We start from the raw sequence: 20,559 nt of genomic DNA on the forward strand, positions 1-20,559 counted from the left end.
GAAAGAGGACTGTTTCCTCATAATGCCAGAATTCCCCGGCACCCAATGAAATTGGTGGGTGGTCGATTTGGGACAGGTAAGAGAAAGTACTTCTTCACACAACTGGTACTTAACTTGTAGACCTAGTTGTCGCAGCCAGTCACTAAGCTGGTGGTGGAAAATGCATCCAGTCACAAGTGACTTATGACCAAAGTTCCCTCTAAGTTGCAGAGTCTTGTGAGCAAAAATTCTGCTTTGTGAGCTGCTGGCATGAAAGTTGTGAGCGAGCGATTTGGCTACTGCCTAAATTAGTTTGCTCTGGAGCCATCCCTTCCTGAGCTAAGACAACAATGTGTGAGCCAGAGGCTATAAAACTGTGAGCTAGCTCACACTAACTCAGCTTAGAGGGAACAATCGCGTTGGATCCGGGTATAACCCATTGTATTAACTGTTTTAAAGTGTTTTAATTGTATTTTATCGCACTGTTGTGCCTTGTCTTTGGTATATGGTGCATTTTGCACCTACATATTGTAAGCCGCCCTGAGCCCGCATGCGGGGAGGGCGAGGTATAAATGAAATTAAATAAATAAATAAACACTGCTTATGACAACCCGCTAGGTTTTTTGAGGAAGATGAACTGAGGTGGTTTGCCTTTGCCTGCCTCTGTGTACCAACCCTGGGCTTCCTTGGCAGTACTAACGGGGCCCATAACCTGTTTAGCTTCTGAGCTCTGACAAGATTGGGCTCGCCATCCCAGTCAGGAGACTCACTGACTTTCATGCCTTTTTAAAGAGCTCAAATAACATTCAAGGAGGAGAGCTCCATCAACGACTATTAGCCAGTGTGGCTAAATGGATCCTCCGTCTTCAGAGGCAGTGTACCTCTGAGTGTCCATTCTTGTTGGGCGACAATGGGCGGGCTGCCCACTTGCCCCATTGGTGGGCTTCCCTGAAGGGTCTGGCTATTGTAGGAAATGAAACACTGGTCCCTGAAAACACGAAGCTGACATATACCAAATTTGACCTTCAGTCCAACAAGGTCAGTATTGCCTACTCAGACTGGCAGCACTCCAGGGTCTCAGGCTGAGGTCTTTTCTACCACCTACTACCTGGTCCTTTTTAACTGGAGATGCCAGGGATTGAACCTGGGACCTTCAGCACACCAAGCAGATGCTCTGTCACTGAGCCACGCTCCTTCCCCAGCAGGGGCCCTCTCACTTCACAACACTTTTTGTCTTAAAATTGGATTCCCCCACCCTACTTGAGGCAAACCTGAGTTTCGACAGGCAAGCGTCTGGTGTAGTGCTTAAGAGCACGGACTCTAATCTGGGAGAACAGGGTTTGATTCCCCACTCCGCCTCCACAGGCAGCTGCGGGTGTGACCTTGGGTGAGTTACAGTTCTCTCTGAGCTGTTCTCCCCACCTGCCTCACAGGTTGTCTGCTGTGGGTAGGGGGAGGGAAAGGAGATGGTAAGCCACTCTGAGAGTCTGCGTGAAGGGTGGTATATAGATCCAATCTCCTCCTCCTCCTCTTCTTCTTCTTCCTCTTCTTCTTGCTCTTCTTTCTCTTCTTCTTCCTCTTCCTCCTCTTCTTCTTTCTCTTTCTCTTCCTCTTCTTCCTCTTCTTCTTGCTCTTCTTGCTCTTCTTCCTCTTCTTCCTCCTCCCCCTTCTTTTCTTCTTCCTCTTCCTCTTCCTCTTCTTCTTCATCTTCTTCTTCTTCTGTCTCATATCATTTGAGTCTCAGGATACTTTTCCCCCCTCTTCATTGTATTCTCCCTGCTCCTTACAATATCTCTTGCAAGCCCTTGGTTATTATATCAGTGCCTTAAAATTTCTTTCCACGAGTGCCATTTTGTTGCCTTTGGAAGACGTTCCAGGCTGCCAGCCTGACTCTCTACAGAGAGCTACCGAGTAACAGGCTTGCCTGTTTGCTCTTCACGCCTTCCTGAGCCCATACAAATCGCACCCTTAATAGCGATGCCGATTGGTGTCGCCAGTTTGCTGGGGGGGGGGGGGGGGGAAAAAAAAGAGAGAAAACATAATTACAGCCTTTCTCAAGATTGCCTCGCCTTCTAATTAAAAACCCGAGTCTCACGCACTGTAGGTGCGCCACTAATGTGGCAGCTCGTGTGCGCTTAATGCAACCTTATTTCGGTTTGCAGGATTAATCGGATTTTGTTATGGTCCCCAGCTGGCTTGCAGAACAGCAGAATGCCACGCTCGGAGGCCGGGCAGACGTCGTCACGGTTGACCCGAGCGTGGAAAAAGCACTCTAGAGGCAGTTTATGCCCTGTTTCCGAGACCAGCCTGAGACATTTTGCCTCCCCGTGGGCCTGCGTTGCATGATTAGAGAGGCAGGCCCCTGGCAAGAAGTCCTCCAATGCACCTCTCAAATTGGCCAGTCGAGAGAGTGTGCCTCTGCATCGTCTCTCTGCCTGCTCGACGTCTGCTCCTATCACTTTGGACCCATGCCTTAAATGGGGGCCGTGTCCTGGTTGGAGCGGGCTAACCCAACCTTGGAAGGATTTTGTGGCTTGTGGAGCAATTTTCTTTTTCTGGTGGAGCTGCCATCGTTTGCCATAATGAAGGGCCCTTCAGCTGATTGGCAGGGAGCAGGTGGCCCACCGATCAGCTTGAGGGCCCTTTAGATCTTACAGGAGGGGAGGGAGAGGGGTGCGTACCACCCCTCGCCTCTTCTCAAAAGCATTTAAACGATCCCTTTAAATGCTTTTGGGAAGAAGCAGGGGACCTTTAAGGGAGGGGCTGGCCCTTTAAGGAAGGGGTGGAGCCAATAGCCCCAGCATAGCTATGAGCCAGTGGGAGACCATCGAGGAAGTCCACGGTCGCTACGCGGAGGCAGGCAAGGGCAAACCACCTCTGAGAACCGTCTGGAGTTGCCATATGTCAGCTGCGAGTTGACCGCCCTTTCAACCGCCACCATTAAATAGTGTTAATGGAATTCAGTGTCAGCTTAGACCAATGGTGGCGAACCTATGGCACGGGTGCCAGAGGTGGCACTCAGAGCCCTCTCTGTGGGCATGCGTGCCATCACCCCAGCCAAGCCTAGACCATCATTAAAGTGTCGAATTTGCTGCCAAATAATTTTAAGTAAATGAAAGCATTTGGGATTGCTTTCCTTACTTTGTTTGGATCATCTTAAGTTAATGTATGAGTTGTTTTTTCTAAAGTAAAACCTCAGTATTCAGGTTAAATTGCCATGTTGGCACTTTGCAATAAATAGGTGGGTTTTGGGTCGCAGTTTGGGCACTCGGTCTCTAAAAGGTTTGCCATCACTGGCTTAGACTTAAAGAGGGATGAGGTGTAAGCTGAGGATTCTCTCGTGCTGTCTTTGCCCTTCTCTGTGTTCTGGGCTGGAACAGTGAGCCCTTTGCCATCTTTGAGGCTCTGGTCTGACCTCTGATCTGGTCCTGCCGAAATGCTCAGTTCCCTGTGACTCTGCAGGTATCAGGCATCACTTTACCAGGAGGAAAACCTCCTCGAATGCTCCCACTGATTCAATATAACTCTTGATACCTTAAAGACGAACAGGTTTTTAGTCTAGAAGAACCTTCTGTAGAGTAGAGCCCACTTCATCTGATGCGTTTCCCTATACTGCCTTGGCAAATCCTGGGACATTTGGGAGGCAGTGCCCGGGAGGGTGGAGTTTGGGGAGGATGTAGTGTTGCCAAGCCCCTCCTAGCAACCGGCAGGGGATGAAGAGGGTGGCTTACCAGGAGAAAGAGGAAGGCCCAGGCTACATTGCTGGCATCACACAGGAAGTGATGTCATCACTCTGCAACGTCACTGTGGCACTCTGGTATTTGGGCAAAAACGCCATGGTAAAAATGGGTTCTACCATAGAGATTTTGCCCAGATTCCAGAGCATTGCCCAGATGTCACTTGCGTGATGACATCGTTTCCTGTGTGACACCGGCAATGTGGCTTGCGCCTTCCTCTTTCTCCTGATAAGTCCCCCACTGCCCAACAGATCGATGGTGGGGGATGGGGCCTGGCAGCAGGGGGACTCCCACCTCCACTGTGGGGGGCCTGGCCACTCTAGGAGGATGTGATGTGACTTCTGGGTGACCTACTAGGAATTTTCCCTAATCTCTGTGGGGAAACTCCTTGGGTATCACTATGGAGACCAGGGGGAATTCCTTCAGTGTCACTATGGAGGCCTTTCCTCCCTCCCACTCCTGAATTTCTTGAGGGTGGGGGATTGATGCTGGGGCAAGGAATTATCTGCAGGGCCCAGGTAATTGGGAAGCCTAACTCTAACCCTATTCCTCACTAGTTTCTGTTACAAGGGGAGGGGGAGTTGTAAACAGCAGCTCAAACCAGTCCAGTGCTCGACGGCCTGTTCTGGATAATAATACTTCTCTCACATAGGTTTTGGGTGGCAATTCCAAAGACGTAATCGAGAGAGCTTGGTGTATTGAAAACAGATCAGCCAATATCATAATGCCCCTATATAAATCAATGGTGCGACCTCATTTGGAATACTGTGTGCAATTCTGGTCACCACACCTTAAAAAGGATATTATAGCTTTGGAGAAAGTGCAGAAAAGGGCAACTCGAATGATAAAAGGGTTGGAACACTTTCCCTATGAGGAAAGGTTAAGGCGCTTGGGGCTCTTTAGCTTGGAGAAACGACGACTGAGGGGTGACATGATTGAGGTTTATAAGATTATGCATGGGAAAGAGCAGGTAGAGAAAGAGGTACTTTTCTCCCTTTCTCACAATACAAGAACTCGTGGGCACTCCATGAAATTGCTGAGCGGTCGGGTTAGAACGGGTAAGAGGAAGTCCTTCTTCACCCAAAGAGTGATTAACACTTGGAATTCACTGCCACAGGAAGTGGTGGCGGCTACAAGCATGGACGGCTTCAAGAAGAATTAGATAAGCATATGGAGCAGAGGTCCATCAGTGGCTATTAGCCACAAGGTATAGATAGGGACTCTGGGGCAAGTGATGCTCTGTCTTCTTGGTGCTTGGGGGGGGCAACAGTGGGAGGGCTTCTAGTGTCCTGGCCCCACTGCTGGACCTCCTGATGGTCCCTGGTATTTTTGGCCACTGTGTGACAGAGTGTTGGACTGGATGGGCCACGGGCCTGATCCAACATTGGCTTTTCTTATGTTCTTATAGGGACTCTCGGTCTGGGGCAAGGGATGCTCTGTATTCTTGGTGCTTGGGGGGGTCACCAGTGGGAGGGCTTCTAGTGTCCTGGCCCCACTGCTGGACCTCCTGGTGGCACCTGGTATTTCTGGCCACTGTGTGATACAGAGTGTTGGACTGGATGGGCCTTTGGCCTGATCCAACATTGGCGTCTCTTATGTTCTTATGAAAGACAAGTCAAGCGGCCACGTTTCTTAAGCAGATGCTTTCGTGAGACAGGTCTCACTTCTTGAGCTGCATCTGAAGGGGACAGTTGTTTTACAAAGGTCTCACCTGTACAGACAATATATAGGATGCCCTCCGCCGTGGGGGAACACAGGGCCAGCAGAACTGCATGCCCCATGACGTTGTGCTTGCTGTCCCTTTGCAGGTATTGGCTGACCAACAAAGTGTATATTAAACGCCCAACCACCGGTCTGCTGATGTACACCCTGGCGACTCGCTTCTGTAACCGGATTCATCTCTACGGCTTCTGGCCTTTCCCCCGGGACCAGGACCAAAACCCCGTCAAGTACCACTACTACGACAGTTTGAAATACGGCTACACGTCGCAAGCCAGCCCGCACACCATGCCCTTGGAGTTCAAAGCGCTGAAGACCCTGCACCAACAGGGCGCCTTGAAACTCACGGTGGGGGGGTGCGAGGGGGCCACGTAGAGACGGGGTCCCTGGGGGCTCACTTTTCTTGACAGGAGGTCTGGGGAGGGAGAGCCCGGGAAGAGCAGCGATGGGTGGAAATGGTTTTCTTAACGCACAGAACGGGGACCCGAGTTTATAGACATGGTACCATTATATGTCTTTGGGGTTCATAAAGGGAAGCGCCAGGGGGCTGCTGGGAGACGCAGCCCGGGAGAGGGAAGGCAGTTTGGTGCAGGAGAAGAGCTTGGTTCTTGCGGCCTTCCCCCCGAAGCTTGGAAAGTCAATGTGGTCTGTATGGGTACTTTTAGCGTGACGAGTTGATGTTAGGCCCGTGTTGTGAGTGGTCTAGAATTGGTAGCTAGGATCCGTTTGGCCGGGAAGCCGGGCTTCCGGCTCGTGTTGTGTTCTTGCTTAGTGGTTTTGAGAGGGACTTGGGGGTGGGGTGGATTCCCGTGATCCGGCGAAAGAGCAGAGAGGGACCGGACGCGCGAGAAAGCTGCTGGGGGCCATTCTCTGGAAGAGTTTGCTTCCTGGGGCGTCAACTGGATCATACAACTCCAGTTTCGAGCTGTTTCTGAAACATTCTGCAGACAGTGACAATTCTTTCCGAAACTGGCTGCCGGTTTTTCAGTCGAGAGAGGCAACCGAAGATTCGTTAACGGTGAATTCGTCTTATCTTTTTTTAAAAATATACAATGAGAGAAAGCGTGAGGACCTCAAGAAAACAATGACTTTTAAGAAGAAGATTGAAAGGATTTAAGACTCTGTAGCTTGGCTTTTGAATTTTTTTCCCCCTTGTTAAGAATTGTTTGTGAAACAGGAGGGATCAGAGATGTCCTTATGGCTATAGGACGTTGGAGGCTACCAACCAAAGCTGTTGGGATCGAGGATTTCGACTTCTAGGGAGACTGTTCTCCTGATACCACTCAGAACTGAACCAAACCTCACCGGTGAAAACTAGCCGAATTTTTTTCATTTTACAACCGACTGGATTTCTTGTGGTTTGACTGGTTTCTTAATAAACCAGGTAGTTTTAATCGAGCGTTCTGTTTTTCTTTCGCCGTGGGGTTCTCACAAATGACAGAGGAGGCGGCTGGCCTGGAGCTGGATCGGGCCCCTCCATGTTGGCCGGTGTGACCCTGCCCCAAACACATGCCAGAATATCCTGTTTTGTTTGGGCCTTTGCAGGGGTCATTTTGTAGAAAAAGAGGTGCAGGAGCTCATTAGCATAACTCATTTGCATACACCCCACCCCCTGACATCACCGGAAGTGTGTCAGAAGGCAACACCCACCACTCAGGCGCCACTGGATTGTTTTTGATTGCTAGCTATTGGGAGGGGGGAGAGACATGCAGATCTGTCCTCGCAGAGGAGGGAGAGCTTGTACCTGAATAAAACTTGGTCTTAAAGGTCCCACTGGACTGTTTTGGATTGCTAGCTATTGGGGGGGGGGGACGTGCAGATCTGTCCTCGCAGGGGAGGAAGAGCTTTTACCTGAATAAAACTTGGTCTTAAAGGTGCAACTGGACTGTTTTGGACCGGGGGGGTGGGGGCTGGGGGGGGAGCTCTGCAACTTCCCTGGCTGCTTCTTGCTCTGACTGAGGGCTGCTGGGAGCAGGGGGTGGGGCTTGTTGCATGTTCCCGCTCCCTGGGCTCTTTACTGCCGGAGCTCCGTTCCTGTGCGCTCCTGCAGGAAATGACCCCTGGGCCTCTGTGTGGGAACGGCCCATAGGTGGCACCCTGAAGATCAAAGTTGGGGGGGACCATGGGGGGGGGGTCTCAAGGAGGCAATTATTTGCTTTTCCTGTTCAGATACTGTGGGTGGAGGGTGGTCTGACCTAGAGATCTCCCCAAATTACAACTGATATCCAGACAACCGAGATCAGCTCACCTAGATAAAATGGCTGCTTCGGAGGGTGGAGTCTATGGTATGACACCCTGCCGAGGTCCCCCTTCTCGCCCTCTCCAGGTTCCACAAATCCCCAGGACTTTCTCAACCTGGAGCTGGCAGCCCTAGGTATGACTTTTACCACCACACACAAGCTCTCATCCTTTAACGGAAACTTTCAGGGAGTAAGTGACTCTTTTCCCCATGAAAACATTCTTAGGTTGAGCAACATGGAGGCTGGAAGGAGAGGCAGCTCACCCCCTTGAGCGCCATCTTGGCTTGCACCCTGGACTTAATGTCTCCAGAGCCAGTTTGGTGTCGTGGTTAAGTGCGCGGACTCTAATCGGGGAGAACCGGGTTTGATTCCCCACTCCTCCACTTGCACCTGCTGGATGGCTTGTTAGTTCTGGCACAGCTGTCCATGAAAAAGAGCAGTTTCTGTCAGAGCTCTCTCAGCCCCACCTACCTCACAGGGTGTCTGTTGTGGGGAGGGGAAGGGAAAGGAGTTTGTCAGCCGCTCTGAAACTCCTTTGGGTAGTGAATGGCGGGGTATAAATCCAATCTCTTTTCTTCTCTACACATGGATGGGAAAGATATAGGGATAAACAAAAAGTGCTTTCCCTGTCAATTCCAGCTCAGCCTACATGTGGGTAAAGGTTGCAAGCAGTGTTCCCTCTAAGCTGAGTTAGTGAGAGCTAGCTCACAGTTTTTTAGCCTCCGGCTCACACATTTTTGTCTTAGCTCAGGGAGGATGGCTCCAGAACAAACTAATTTATGCAGTAGCTGAATCACTCGCTCACCACTTTAATGCAAGTAGCTCACAAAGTAGAAATTTTGCTCACAAAACTCCACAGCTTTTGAGGTAACATTGGTTGCAAGTCTGGATAGTTCACACCCAGCCCTCCCTTCCCTGCACACAGAAAAGTAGCAAGTCAAGGAAAACAGTAGGCCACACGCAGCTGTCTTGTCATCTGCATGCGGGGATGATTCTTTTGATGGAGGAGTGTTTGAATGCGCAGCTAGGGATGCCAACTCTGAGTTGGGAGATGCCTGGAGGTTTGGGGGTGGAGCCTGGGGAGGGCGGGGTTTGAGGAGGGGAGGGGCCTCGGCAGGGTACAGTGCCGTAGAGTCCACCCTCCCACGGTGGCCATTTCCTTGAGGGGAACAGATCTCTACAATCTGGAGAAGAGTTTCAGAGGGTAGCTATGTCGGCCTTCAGTAGGACAGTTAGATTCGAGTCTGGCAGCATCTTAGAGACAAACAAGGTTTTCAGTGTGTACGTTTTCGAGAGTCAATGTTTTGACCCTTGAAAGCTTACACCCCAAAGTTCTTGTTGGTCTCTAAGGTGTTATTGGACTCAAATCTAACTGGAGGAGGAGGAAGAAGAAGAGTTGGTTTTATACAGGGGTCATTTCGTAGAAAAAGAGGCGCAGGAGCTCATTAGCCTAACTCATTAGCATAACTTATTTGCATACGCCACACACCCCTGACATCACCGGAAGTGTGTCAGAAGGCAACACCCACCGCTCAGGCTCCACTGGACTCTTTTGGATTGCTAGCTATTGGGGGGGACGGGGGACGTGCAGATCTGTCCTCACAGAGGAGGGAGAGCTTGTACCTGAATAAAACTTGGTCTTAAAGGTGCCACTGGACTGTTTTGGGCTGGGGGGGGGCTCTGCAGCTTACCTGGCTGCTTCTTGCTCTGACTGAGGGCTGCTGGGAACAGGGGGTGGGGCTTGTTGCATGTGCCCACCCCCTGGGCTCATTACTGCTGGAGCTCCGCTCCTGTGCGCTCCTGCAGGAAATGACCCCTGGTTTTATACCCTGCCATTCATCCCGCAAAAGAGTCTCAGAGTGGCTTACAATCATCTTCCCTCCTTCTCCCAATAACAGACACCCTGTGAGGTAAGTGGGGCTGAGACAGCTCTTTCGAGGACTGCTCGTGAGAGAACAGCTCTGCGAGGATGTGACTGACCCAAGGTCACCTAGCTGGCTTCATGTGGAGGAGTGGGGAATCAAACCCAGGTCTCCAGATTAGAGTCCGCCGCTCTTAACCACTACCCCAAACTGTAATTCTGGGTGATCTCCAGGCCCCACCTGGGGTTTGGCAAACTTTTTACGTGCCCACATGCAATGTTCCCTCTAAGCTGTGGAGTCTCGTGAGCAAAAATTTTACTTTGTGAGCTACTGGCATTTAAAGTTGTGAGCCAGCGATTTGGCTACAGCATAAATTAGTTTGCTCTGGAGCCCTCCTTCCTGAGCGAAGACAAAAAGGTGTGAGCCAGAGGCTAAGAAACTGTGAGCCAGCTCACACTAACTCAGCTTAGAGGGAACACTGCCCACATGCCTGTATCGGCAGAGGCTGAACAAAAAGTTACCTCCCGGCTTTCTTAACGGAGTAAACTTTCCGCTGAGGTGAGTTTACAGTAACCTTGAGTCTTCGCAGCTGGAACATGATGGATTGTGTGTTTGCGGAAGGGAGGAGGTACATCAATGAAAATGAACTAACGGGCACCAAAAAGCCTTTGCGCGTAATGATCAGCGAGTCCGTGGAATTAATGATTTCATTAACTGGCATTCAAAGAGCACCCTTCTTGGGGATTCTTGCGTGACGGGGAGGAGGGAGGGAGGGGTGAGGCGGCCAAGGTGAACCCCCCCCCTCCAGAAGCCAACTTTTCAAATCTCTTCTTCTTCTCTTCCCTCCTACTCCAGGAGGGTGACTGGAGCCGGTGGACATTTGAATCACAAAATAAAATAAAACAAAGGTGCAATTAAAAAAAATAGCAAAACCAACAGCCGGAATTGAGGCAGGGGACAGATATCCAAACCTGGGAACTTTTCTTCCTTATTGGCAACCTGTTCTCTGCCCTTTGATCAATAGGGTTGAGATGAGTGCAGAGGCAAATTGTTTGTTGGTCTGCAAATAAAGATGGTTTTCCCCCACATGTGGATCAGCATGTTTTTTAAATGGAAAGGATTTGTTAGACAAATGCCTCTGAGCTTGAACAGGGCACATTTCCCTCTCCACTGAATGGATCTTATTTGGGCTGAAAAGTGGCACACAGACGTTTTAAATACTCTTTTTAAAAAGATAAAGAGCTGTTGAACTACAATAGCCAAGCGCCCCAGGGACTTTCAAAGTAAGCCACATTTCAAAAGAACTTCCTGACAGAGCAGTTCCTCAGTGGAACAGGCTTCCGCAGGAGGTGGTGGGCTCTTAGGGCTGCCAAGCCGCGGCGGGGGATCTGCACGTCTTCACAGGATCCCTGCTGCAGGGGACAGCGATACGCATTGCACTACCGTCGCCAGGGGGTTGGACTAGATGACCCTGGAGGTCCCTCCCAACTCTATGATTCTACTAGCTCAGGGGCAGCCAGACTTGCTTAACATAAGAGCCACATAGAATAAACATCAGATGTTTGAGAGCTGTGTGCCATGAACAAATATTACACATATTTTTATTGGAAAATATGCAGATTTGCTGTTTATTAACATTAAACGAGACTGCCAAAAATAAAAACAAAAGGGGTAAAAACCGATATTGATCCAATGATATTTATTTGTCCAATGATATTTGTAGGTGGGGGGGGACTTTGAGAACGCATTTAAAGTTGCTTTCTTTCCCTGCTCCCCCCTGCCTCAAGCCTACCCAGGAAGGTGAACTGGCTGGGGAAGGGAAGACATCGGGGAAGGGGGGGGCATCGGGGAGAGGAGGCACGCCTCCCCTTCCCTTCCCCAGCCACCCTTCTGGGAGCCACACAATATGTGTGAAAGAGCCGCATGTGGCTCCCGATTCACAGTTTGACCACTCCTGTACTAGCTATACATTAGGTCATGCAGGGCTCTTTTTGTAGAAAAAGCCCAGCCGGAACTCATTAGCACCCCTGATGACACAGCTCATTAGCATATTAGGCCACACCCCCATGTTACCAGAAGTGTGCTCATCCAGCCACACCCACCTTTTGCCTCTTATTCTGTTTACCCTGTTTGTTGTCAAAACCCAGGACCTTTTTTTGTAGCAGGAACTCCTTTGCATGTTAGGACACACACCCCTAACGTAGCCAATCCTAATGAGTTCCTGCTGTTGGGTGTGGTCTATTATGCTAATGAGTTCCTGCTGGGCGTGGCCAACTCGGGAGCCAGCCGGAACTCCGTTCCTGTGCGTTCTTGCCCAAAAATAGCCCTGAGGTCATGAATCCATAGTTACCAGATATTTCCCTTCTGACCTGAAGTCAAGCAGCAGTGCAGGTCTCTCTGCCCAGAAAGCATTTCGCCAGGCAGTGCCTGGTTGGTTCAGACGTTGACTCAGCGTCCCTCATGAGCGCTGTGTCGGCTAGCTATGAACAAAGGCCAGAAAGATTAACGTCCTTAAGGCCTAAGGTTTGAGTGGGCAGGGCCCTTTTGCCCAATCGAAAATCAGGCCAGAGGAGTTACGTTGGACATGAACCTGTTACAACAGACGGCCCAGGAGAGGGCACATTATGGTTATCTGCAATCTAACCTATCCCTGGGGTAGTGTAAATCACGGCACCCACTGAGGGTTTGTTCTATACCTGAATTGTTATCCCAAAGTCACAAGGTCGATTTGCCGGCCCTTCAGTAGAAAAGGCCAGTTATTTCCCATTCGGTCTCTTCAACACATTTGCAGGCCGAGGGATTAATTATGAAGCCCGGTTTTTAACAAAAGAACAAGACATTGAACTAAAGGGTCCAATTTCTTGGCAGGACGGACTACAGCAAGAGCAGCCCGCTGAGCAGCCACAAACGGGTTGGCGAACAGACAAAATAAAGCAAAAGCCCAGTGGCCCCTTAAAAACTTCACATTGATTTCTGTATGGGCTTTTGTGAGTCACGCTCAGTTCGTCAGATATACGGAGATCAGACTGTGAACGAACTAACTCAGACTGTGAATGAACAAACTCAGCGACCTCTCAGCAAACATCACGGAAGGCAGTGCATTGAGCTATACGATGAATAGAGAGTCCAGGGGTCCCAAAACATTGCTTAGGTGGCAGCTGCCACCACGGCCCAAGGATCTTCACTGTGTGACTGAAGCTAAGCTGAGGCAGCCATTTTGCGGTTGGCTCTACTTCCCGCGGCGGCCATTTTGTGGCAGCCATGTTACGGCTGCACCCACCACACTGCGTCAGAATTCCAAAGTCCCCACAGGCTCAAAAAGGTTGGGGACCCATGAGATAGTCTGTTGGAAAACCGGATCCCTCTTTGCGACTGGCGAACAAGAGTGGAGTTGAAGTTGTGGGTGTCTGAGAGCCAGTTTAGTGTAGTGGTTAAGAGCGGCAGGACTCTACTCTGGAGAACCGGGTTTGATTCCCCAGTCCTCCACATGAAGCCAAATGGGTGACCTTGGGTCAGTCACAAGTTCTTTCAGAGCTTTTCGCTCAAGGGCAGTTCTCGAGAGAGCTCTCTCCGCCCCACCTGCCTCACAGGCAGTGTTCCCTCTAAGCTGAGTTAGTGTGAGCTAGCTCACAGTTTTTTAGCCTGCAGCTCACAGATTTTTGTCTTTGCTCAGGAAGGATGGCTCCAGAGCAAACTAATTTATGCAGTAGTCCAATCGCTCGCTCACAACTTTAATGCCAGGAGTTCACAAAGTAGAATTTTTGCTCACAGGATTCCACAGCTTAAAGGGAGCATTGCTCACAGGATGTCTGTTGTGGGGAGGGAAGGCGATTGTAGGCCGCTCTGAGATTCCTTCGGGTGGTGAAGAGTATAAAAACCAACTCTTCTTATTTATCCTGAGTATAGACAAACATTTTGAGCCACCTGAGAACAGCTCATCTTTCCCCCCCTAAACTCATCAGAAAAGCTTGTAAGCAGTGTTCCCTCTAAGCTGAGTTGGTGTGAGCTGGCTCGCAGTTTTTTAGCCTCCGACTCAGGCATTTTTGTCTCCGCTCAGGAAGGAGGGCTCCGGAGCAAACTGATTGATGCAGCAGCCAAATCGCCTGCTCACAACTTTAATGCCAGTCGCTCACAAAGCAGACTTTTTGCTCACGAGACTCCACAGCTTAGAGGGAACATTGCTTGTAAGTACTGACCGGAACTGGGCCATCACTTGTCTCAACCAGGGCTCCCAGAAGAGGCATGACTGCGGCCATTTTGAAAGTCTGTAAATGCCGGAAGAGACTCATGGCAGACCGATGACAATTAACACCCTTCTCAAGAGGAGGCAATTCACCTTGCTGTATCCTGCCAAGATGAATCAGAAACTGGTATATGTGGGAGTTGAACTTTGAACAGCTGGTCTCTCATCATTTGAAATGCAAATCAATTCTCCCTACAGGCGAGAGAGATGTCTGTGAACCTCACGCCCCAAGCTCTGTGGAGTTATCCCTCTGGAATTTGTTGTGGCTATTGGAGAAGACAGCAAAGGAGCCAGGTCTGGTCCATTCCCACCATGGGTTTGATTCCCCAAAGGTCTGTAGGTGTCCAGGAGAGAAAGGAATCCTGTCTCTTTAATAGAGGCTTCATATGTGGAAATGAGCAGGTCACAATTTTCGTGGCACGGAGGTCATTCAAATCAGAGAGGGGGCGAAATCCCATGAAGCTTCTGTTTAACAGGCCAGGCCAAAAAAATTTCTCCAGGTTGCTGGCAACCCTAGCAAAAGGGAAGAAAGAGACACGTAGAAGAGATATAAAGGGTGTGGCTGGTTGGTTGGCTGGCTGGTTTAAGCGGCTAAACCGAGAGGTAGAAAATGTAGCCAATCTTGGCCCCGGTCACACGGGCCAGATAGCGCGAGGGGGAGGTGTGGCTTTTCGCGCCGGCGCAATTTAACGCGCCAGAACGTGCTCAGCCGCCACGGCGGCAAATCGGGGTTTTTGTTTGTCGCCGCATGTTTCCGGCGGGCGTCAACACGGCGAGAGGAGCGTGATTGAGCGATCACACGTAGGTATTCCGCTGATGGCCCGTAGCAAACCGTTTGCTAGTAGGCTTTCCCAGGTATTTTTTAACTCCGGATCTTTGGGCGGAGGCTACGGATCGGCAATGGGTGTGCTACGCTTGCCAGGTGTGTCCTTGTGATCGCGCCCGTATACTCCGCCCAACATTTGTGCCTTTCTGGCGCAGGGCTTTTTTGGTAGAAAAAGCCCAGCAGGAACGCATTAGCATAATAGGCCACACCCAACAGTAGAAACTCATTAGCATATCAGGCCACACCCCCAACAACACAGCTCATGAACATATTAGGCCGCACCCCCATGTTACCAGAAGTGTGGTCATCCAGCCACACCCACCTTTTGCCTCTTATTCTGTTCACCTTGTTTGTCTTCAATACCCAGGGCCTTTTTTTGTAGCAGGAACTCCTTTGCATGTTAGGCCACACACCCCTAAGGTAGCCAATCCTAATGAGTTTCTGCTGTTGGGTGTGGCCTATTATGCTAATGAGTTCCTCCTGGGCGTGGCCAACTTGGGAGCCAGCTGGAACTCCGTTCCTGTGCGTTCCTGCCCAAAAATAGCCCTGCTCCTGCGGCAAATCCTCCGTGTGACGGGGGGCCCTTCTTGAGCACTTCTAGGGTTGCTGGCTCCAATTTGGGAAACTCCTGGAGATTTGGGGATGGAGTTTGGGGAGGACAGGGACCTCAGTGGGGTACAGTGCCATAGAGTCCACCCTCCAAAGCAGCCGTTTTCTCCAGAGGGACCAATAAATCACACTGCAGTCATCTAAGATGGAGGTAGGGTTGCCCGCTCCGGCTGGGAAAATGCCTGGAGATTTTGTGGGTGGAGCCGGTGGAGGCTGGGTTTGGGGAGGGATTTCAGCAGGGCTCAGTGCCGTAGAGCCCACTCTCCAAAGCAGCCATTTTCTCCGGGGGAACTGGTCTCTGCCATCCATAGATCAGTTGTAATAGCAGATGATCTCTGGGCCCCACATGGAGGTTGGCAATCCAAGCTGGAGGCTACCAAAGCACGTTATGGTGAAAAATTATGGTGAAAACCGACGTTTGGGATTTCCCTCCCTCCTAATTCTACTAGTCGTGGGGCGGGGACCAGAGCTAGGAAGGACAGTCAACTCCCGGCCCTTAGAAAGCTTCCTCAGTCACCTGTCTGGCTCATTGTCCGCTCACCTTCGACCATGAGGACTAGGAACCTGTTCCTTAGCAACAAATAGAAGCTCAGATGTTTTGGACAGGTGAGTTCAGTACTACACACACACACTGCCCCGTTCACAGCAGTCCTCTGGAATCACAACCTGCACATAACCGTCCTTTTCTGTTCTGCATTTGAGAGAAGAATCTTCCAATTCCCAAGAGAGAGCCTTGGGCTGATAAAAGTGAGAAAGCTAGGCTTGGCATAGCACAGAAGTGAAGAGACTGGGTACAAATGAGCAGGGCTTTTTTTGTAGAAAAAGCCCAGCAGGAACTCATTAGCATAATAGGCCACACCCAACAGCAGAAACTCATTAGCCTATTAGGCCACACCCAATGTTACCAGAAGTGTGGTCATCCAGCCACACCCACCTTTTGCTTCTTATTCTGTTTACCTTGTTTGTTGTCAAAACCCAGGGCCTTTTTTTGTAGCAGGGACTCCTTTGCATGTTAGGCCACACACCCCCAATGTAGCCAATCCTAATGCGTTTCTGCTGTTGGGTGTGGCCTGTTATGCTAATGAGTTCCTGCTGGGCGTGGCCAACTCGGGAGCCAGCTGGAACTCCGTTCCTGTGCGTTCCTGCCCAAAAATAGCCCTGCAAACGAGGGACTCCCCAAGTCAAGTCTCGGCTTCACCTCAAGCTCATTACGTGGCTTTAGACAACCCGCCACCCTTCTCAGCCCCTCCCATCTGCATTGTGTGGATAATAAGACCAGCCTACCTTGAAGAAGAAGGAGAGAAGAGATCAGATTTATACCCCACCCTTCACTACCCGAAGGAGTCACAGAGCGGCTTACAACCTCCTTTCCCTTCCCCTTCCCACAACAGACACCCTGTGAGGTAGGTGGGGCTGAGAGAGCTCTTTTGAGAACTGCTTGTGAGAGAACAGCTCTGAAAGAACTTATGACTGACCCAAGGTCACACCAGCAGCTGCATGTGGAGGAGTGGGGAATCAAACCCGGTTCTCCCAGATTAGAGTCCACGCTCCTAACCACTACACCCAACTGGCTCTTACACGGCTCATTGTAAGGATCACCTCGATACAGCATGTGAAGAAATGCATTTTTCTCCTGGAGGGAGGTTGGCAGGCAGTGGACTACCCCTCCCTTCTCCCCCCCTAAAGAAAGGGCAGGGTTGGTTCAATGGCATGCCAGATTGTAGCCATAGAAATGCTAATGACCTGGCTGGGAGAGTCCACTGAGGGACTTGGTGCTACCTGGGGATGCCTCCAGGTGAGTCCTGGATATTTCCCAGAATGCCTTCCAGGAGGGTACCCAGAATGCACCTGGGTGATCCAGGATGCATCTTGTGACCTGGACAGACCAGGTCAAAAGGGGTGGAGGGAGTAATATAAAGTGGGTGGAGACAGAGGCTTAGCAAAGCTTCCCTGCAAGGGGAAGGCGGTCTCTTTTTTCCCTTGGGATGTTGAACTGAGCAGACCTCTTGTCTAAGGTTGGAAGCAGGCCACCATTTTGGACTGTGTGGTCTGTCTGGATGCCTGCAGGGAGCCGGAAGGAAATAGAAGCACTTTAGGGACATTGTAACACTGCTGTGGTGGCTCAGTGGGTAAGACGCTGAACGGCAGGCTGGAAGGTCGGTAGTTCGGCAGTTTGAGACCCGAGTGCCGCATGATGGAGTGAGCTCCCGTCTCTGGTTCCAGCTCCTGCCAAACTAGCAGTTTGAAAGGTAGAAACTGCTAGTAGATAAATAGGTGCCACTTCAGTGGGAAGGTGACAGCATTTTGTGTGCCTCGGCGTCTAGTCATGCCGGCCACATGACCACGGAAACGTCTTCGGACAGCGCTGGCTCTTCACCTCAGAAAGGGAGATGAGCATCGCAACCCTAGAGTCGGGTTCGACTGGCTTTCGAGCAAGGGAAACCTTTTCCTTTACCTAACTTTCCAAGATTAGGTGCCTGCTCTAATTAGAAAGAGGGACAGAAGGACTGCGCTTATTCCCAGTTTCTTTATTTCTGTATGGCTGATCTGGTATGGTGCTAAAGGATGCTTGTAAACTTTTCCTCTCTTTAATAAATATTTTAATCTATCGATGCTGGCAGTTAATCCCTATACCACTTCGCGCCCCACCCGCTTTTGGATATGCTATCGTGCGTGGAGACCCCCAGGGAAGTAGTAAGGGTGCCCATTGCCAACCCTCCAGGGGAACCCCAAAGGAGTCAGTAGGCCCCGTGGTAACCAGGCCCTGGGTAGCAGGAGGCGGCGGAGCCTCAGAGTGAGGAGGGAAGCTGGGAGTCTGTCCCTCCTAGCAGGGAACCCCCAAGAGGACAGTGGTGGCAGGGAGTACCCTAGTGAAAGGAAGAGGGATAACTCCCGCCAGGAGTTGGCACCTGCCAGGGAGGGGGTGGGCAGAACAGGCTCCGCAAGGCAAAGTAGGCCTGTCCTGCCACAAGGTCCTTCGAACACTTGAAAGAACGCTGCAGCCACAATCCTGATCCTCTTTTCCCTTGTTTTTATTCTTCTGCTCTCGTACATTTCTTTTCTCCCTCCCTCTTTAACTATCTATTTGGTGAGATTATTCCAACGTCCCCCATTTCCCGAGGGATCTTCCGCTCATCCCGCTGTGTGGCTTCACTGGTTAATGTGGGCCTCCACGATCTTCGCCGTCATCATCCTCTCCCAGTCGAGGGTGGTGTGGGTGATGGGCAGCTGCCGGCGGAAAGCCTTCACGTAGGTGTTCTTCATTTTCTGGTACTCTTCCATCAGCCCGTTCTGGACCTGGTTCTCTGCCTTCTCCACCAGCTTCACAAACTCTCGGGCCGTCTGGGCTTCGTCGGTGACCAGAAGGGTCTCCTCCACATCCCGAGTGACGTTCAGGTGGACGTTGCCGTCCTCAAAGTAGTGCGCCTGAACCATGATGGTCCCGGTTACCTCGGTGGAAGTGGAGGCGGGAGTCAAGGCGAAAGTCCATTCGGACTTCCACAGGCCGTTCCAGAAGGCCGAGGGCTTGTGCTGGTGGCTTTCGATGCACGCCACAAAGATCCTCCTGACGGCCGTGTCCTTAATGAAGACGCTGCAGAGCCCCTCGGGGTAGCACTCGTTGACGTAGGCCTTCAGGGACTCGTGGAGCTCCCGCCTCCACTGTTCGCCTTTCTCGTCTTCCTCAGGGTGGGCCTGGAAATCGGTCGGCTTCCTCTTCAGGTGGTCGTACTTGAAGGAGGCTTGGCTCTGAGGGTCCAGGAAGCGGTTCTCCTCGAGCTCGTTGTGGCGGGTCAGCAGCACCTCGCAGCCTTCTGCTCTGACGGGGGTGAAGTGGTCCTTGTTGTGGACGGCGTAGAAGCCGGAGGCCTCTTCGCACATCAAGCCATCGTCTTCCACCAGGGCACGCAAGTCGCTGAAGGCCGTGTCGAACTCTCCCGGCGGGGCCTGCTTCAAGAGCCGGCTCACCGTCTGTACCGTCTCTTGCCTGTCCAGGGGTGCGGGGTGCTCCGTGGAGCACTGTTCTGTCGACATGGTGCGCTCTCTTGAAACACCGGAAGTAGCTGTCCTGAAGAGGGAAAGAACCCCAAGAACTGCCTTGAGTGACATAAGAACATAAGAGACGCCAAGGTTGGATCAGGCCAAAGGCCCATCCAGTCCAATACTCTGTGTCACACAGTGGCCAGAAATACCAGGGGCCCTCAGGAGGTCCACCAGTGGCTGGTTTCCCGCTTCTAATGTATTTGAAGGAAGTTTTATTGTTGGTCTTTACTTTTTTCGCTATATGCTCCTCATATTCCCTTTTTGCCTGCCTGACCACAGACTTGCATTTTATTTGCCACAGCCTGTGTTCTGTTTTATCGGCCTCACTGTAACTAGCTTTCCACATGAGAACATGACATGAGAATAGGGCTGCCAAATGCCCCCAGGGGGGCGGAATTCCCTCCGGTTTCGAGCCCCGATTCCCGCTCCTGCGGAATCGGAGCCCGGGGGAAACCCCACCCCCGCATCCGCGTCACTCGGAAGTGACGTCGGATGCTGGGGGCGGAGCCACGCCATTTGAGGGAGAACAACTGCTGCCAAACTTCGCCATAGGGACTAGGGGTGGTGGCAGGCGGGAAATGAAAACAAACAAAGAAACAGTGGTGTTGCATCAGCTGCATGGCATCAACCCCGCGATTTCTGACAGGTGTTGGGGAAATTGTGGGCGCCGTGGCACCCATATTCATTGTTGGTGGGAGTGTCCCAAGGTTCAGATCTTCTGGAGAGAAGTCAATGCCCAAATATTTCTAATTACAGGTTGCGCCCTCCAACTGCAACCCTCTTGTTCCTCCTGAACCATTGGAGTCATTCTGCCCCTAATGGGCTTATGAAAGAGCTAACAGAATTATGTCTTGCGGCTGCTAGGAATGTTATTGCATTTCACTGGAAATCTAAGAAGACGTTACAACTGAGTGATTGGTATCTGGAATTGTGGGACTTTTTTCTACAAGACAAGGTTTCCACTGGTATCCTTCGATCTGAAAATCAACCCGTTCCTGACAGTCTCCAAGAAAAATGGATGCCCCTCTTAGAAGCGTCAGCAACACATAAAATTCACACCTCCCTGTTTGCTCTACATAAACATCAGGATCTGCTTTCTTATTTTTAACTGTTTTTTTAAAATTTAATTAAAAAAAACAAAAAAACATCTCTGCAAAAAAAGAAAAGAAACAGTGGTGCTGCAGGTCTGATGATGTCACTTCTGGGGAAAACCTGGAAGAGATGGCAGGTAGCTCTAGGAATCATGTTTTACCATAGAATTTCTGGCAATTCCTAGAGCTACCAACCACTGCTTCTGGGTTTG

General features: G+C 50.8%; 1 protein-coding gene and 1 pseudogene across 1 annotated transcript in view; one reads left to right on the forward strand and one right to left on the reverse strand.

The window, feature by feature from the left end:
* ST8SIA2 (ST8 alpha-N-acetyl-neuraminide alpha-2,8-sialyltransferase 2) overlaps positions 1 to 6,614 on the forward strand; it is a 67,819-nt gene extending 61,205 nt beyond the window's left edge. Inside the window, exon 6 of the mRNA XM_015414492.1 lies at positions 5,525 to 6,614. Coding sequence (XP_015269978.1) covers positions 5,525 to 5,810 — 286 coding nt within the window. The 3' untranslated portion in view covers positions 5,811 to 6,614. The remainder of the gene's footprint in view (positions 1 to 5,524) is intronic.
* Positions 6,615 to 18,365: 11,751 nt separating this feature from the next.
* On the reverse strand, positions 18,366 to 19,247 carry LOC107113197 (annotated as a pseudogene).
* Positions 19,248 to 20,559: the final 1,312 nt, after the last annotated feature.

Source organism: Gekko japonicus, unplaced genomic scaffold (genome assembly GCF_001447785.1).
Source record: "Gekko japonicus isolate JY-2015 unplaced genomic scaffold, Gekko_japonicus_V1.1 scaffold324, whole genome shotgun sequence".
NCBI lineage: Eukaryota > Metazoa > Chordata > Lepidosauria > Squamata > Gekkonidae > Gekko > Gekko japonicus.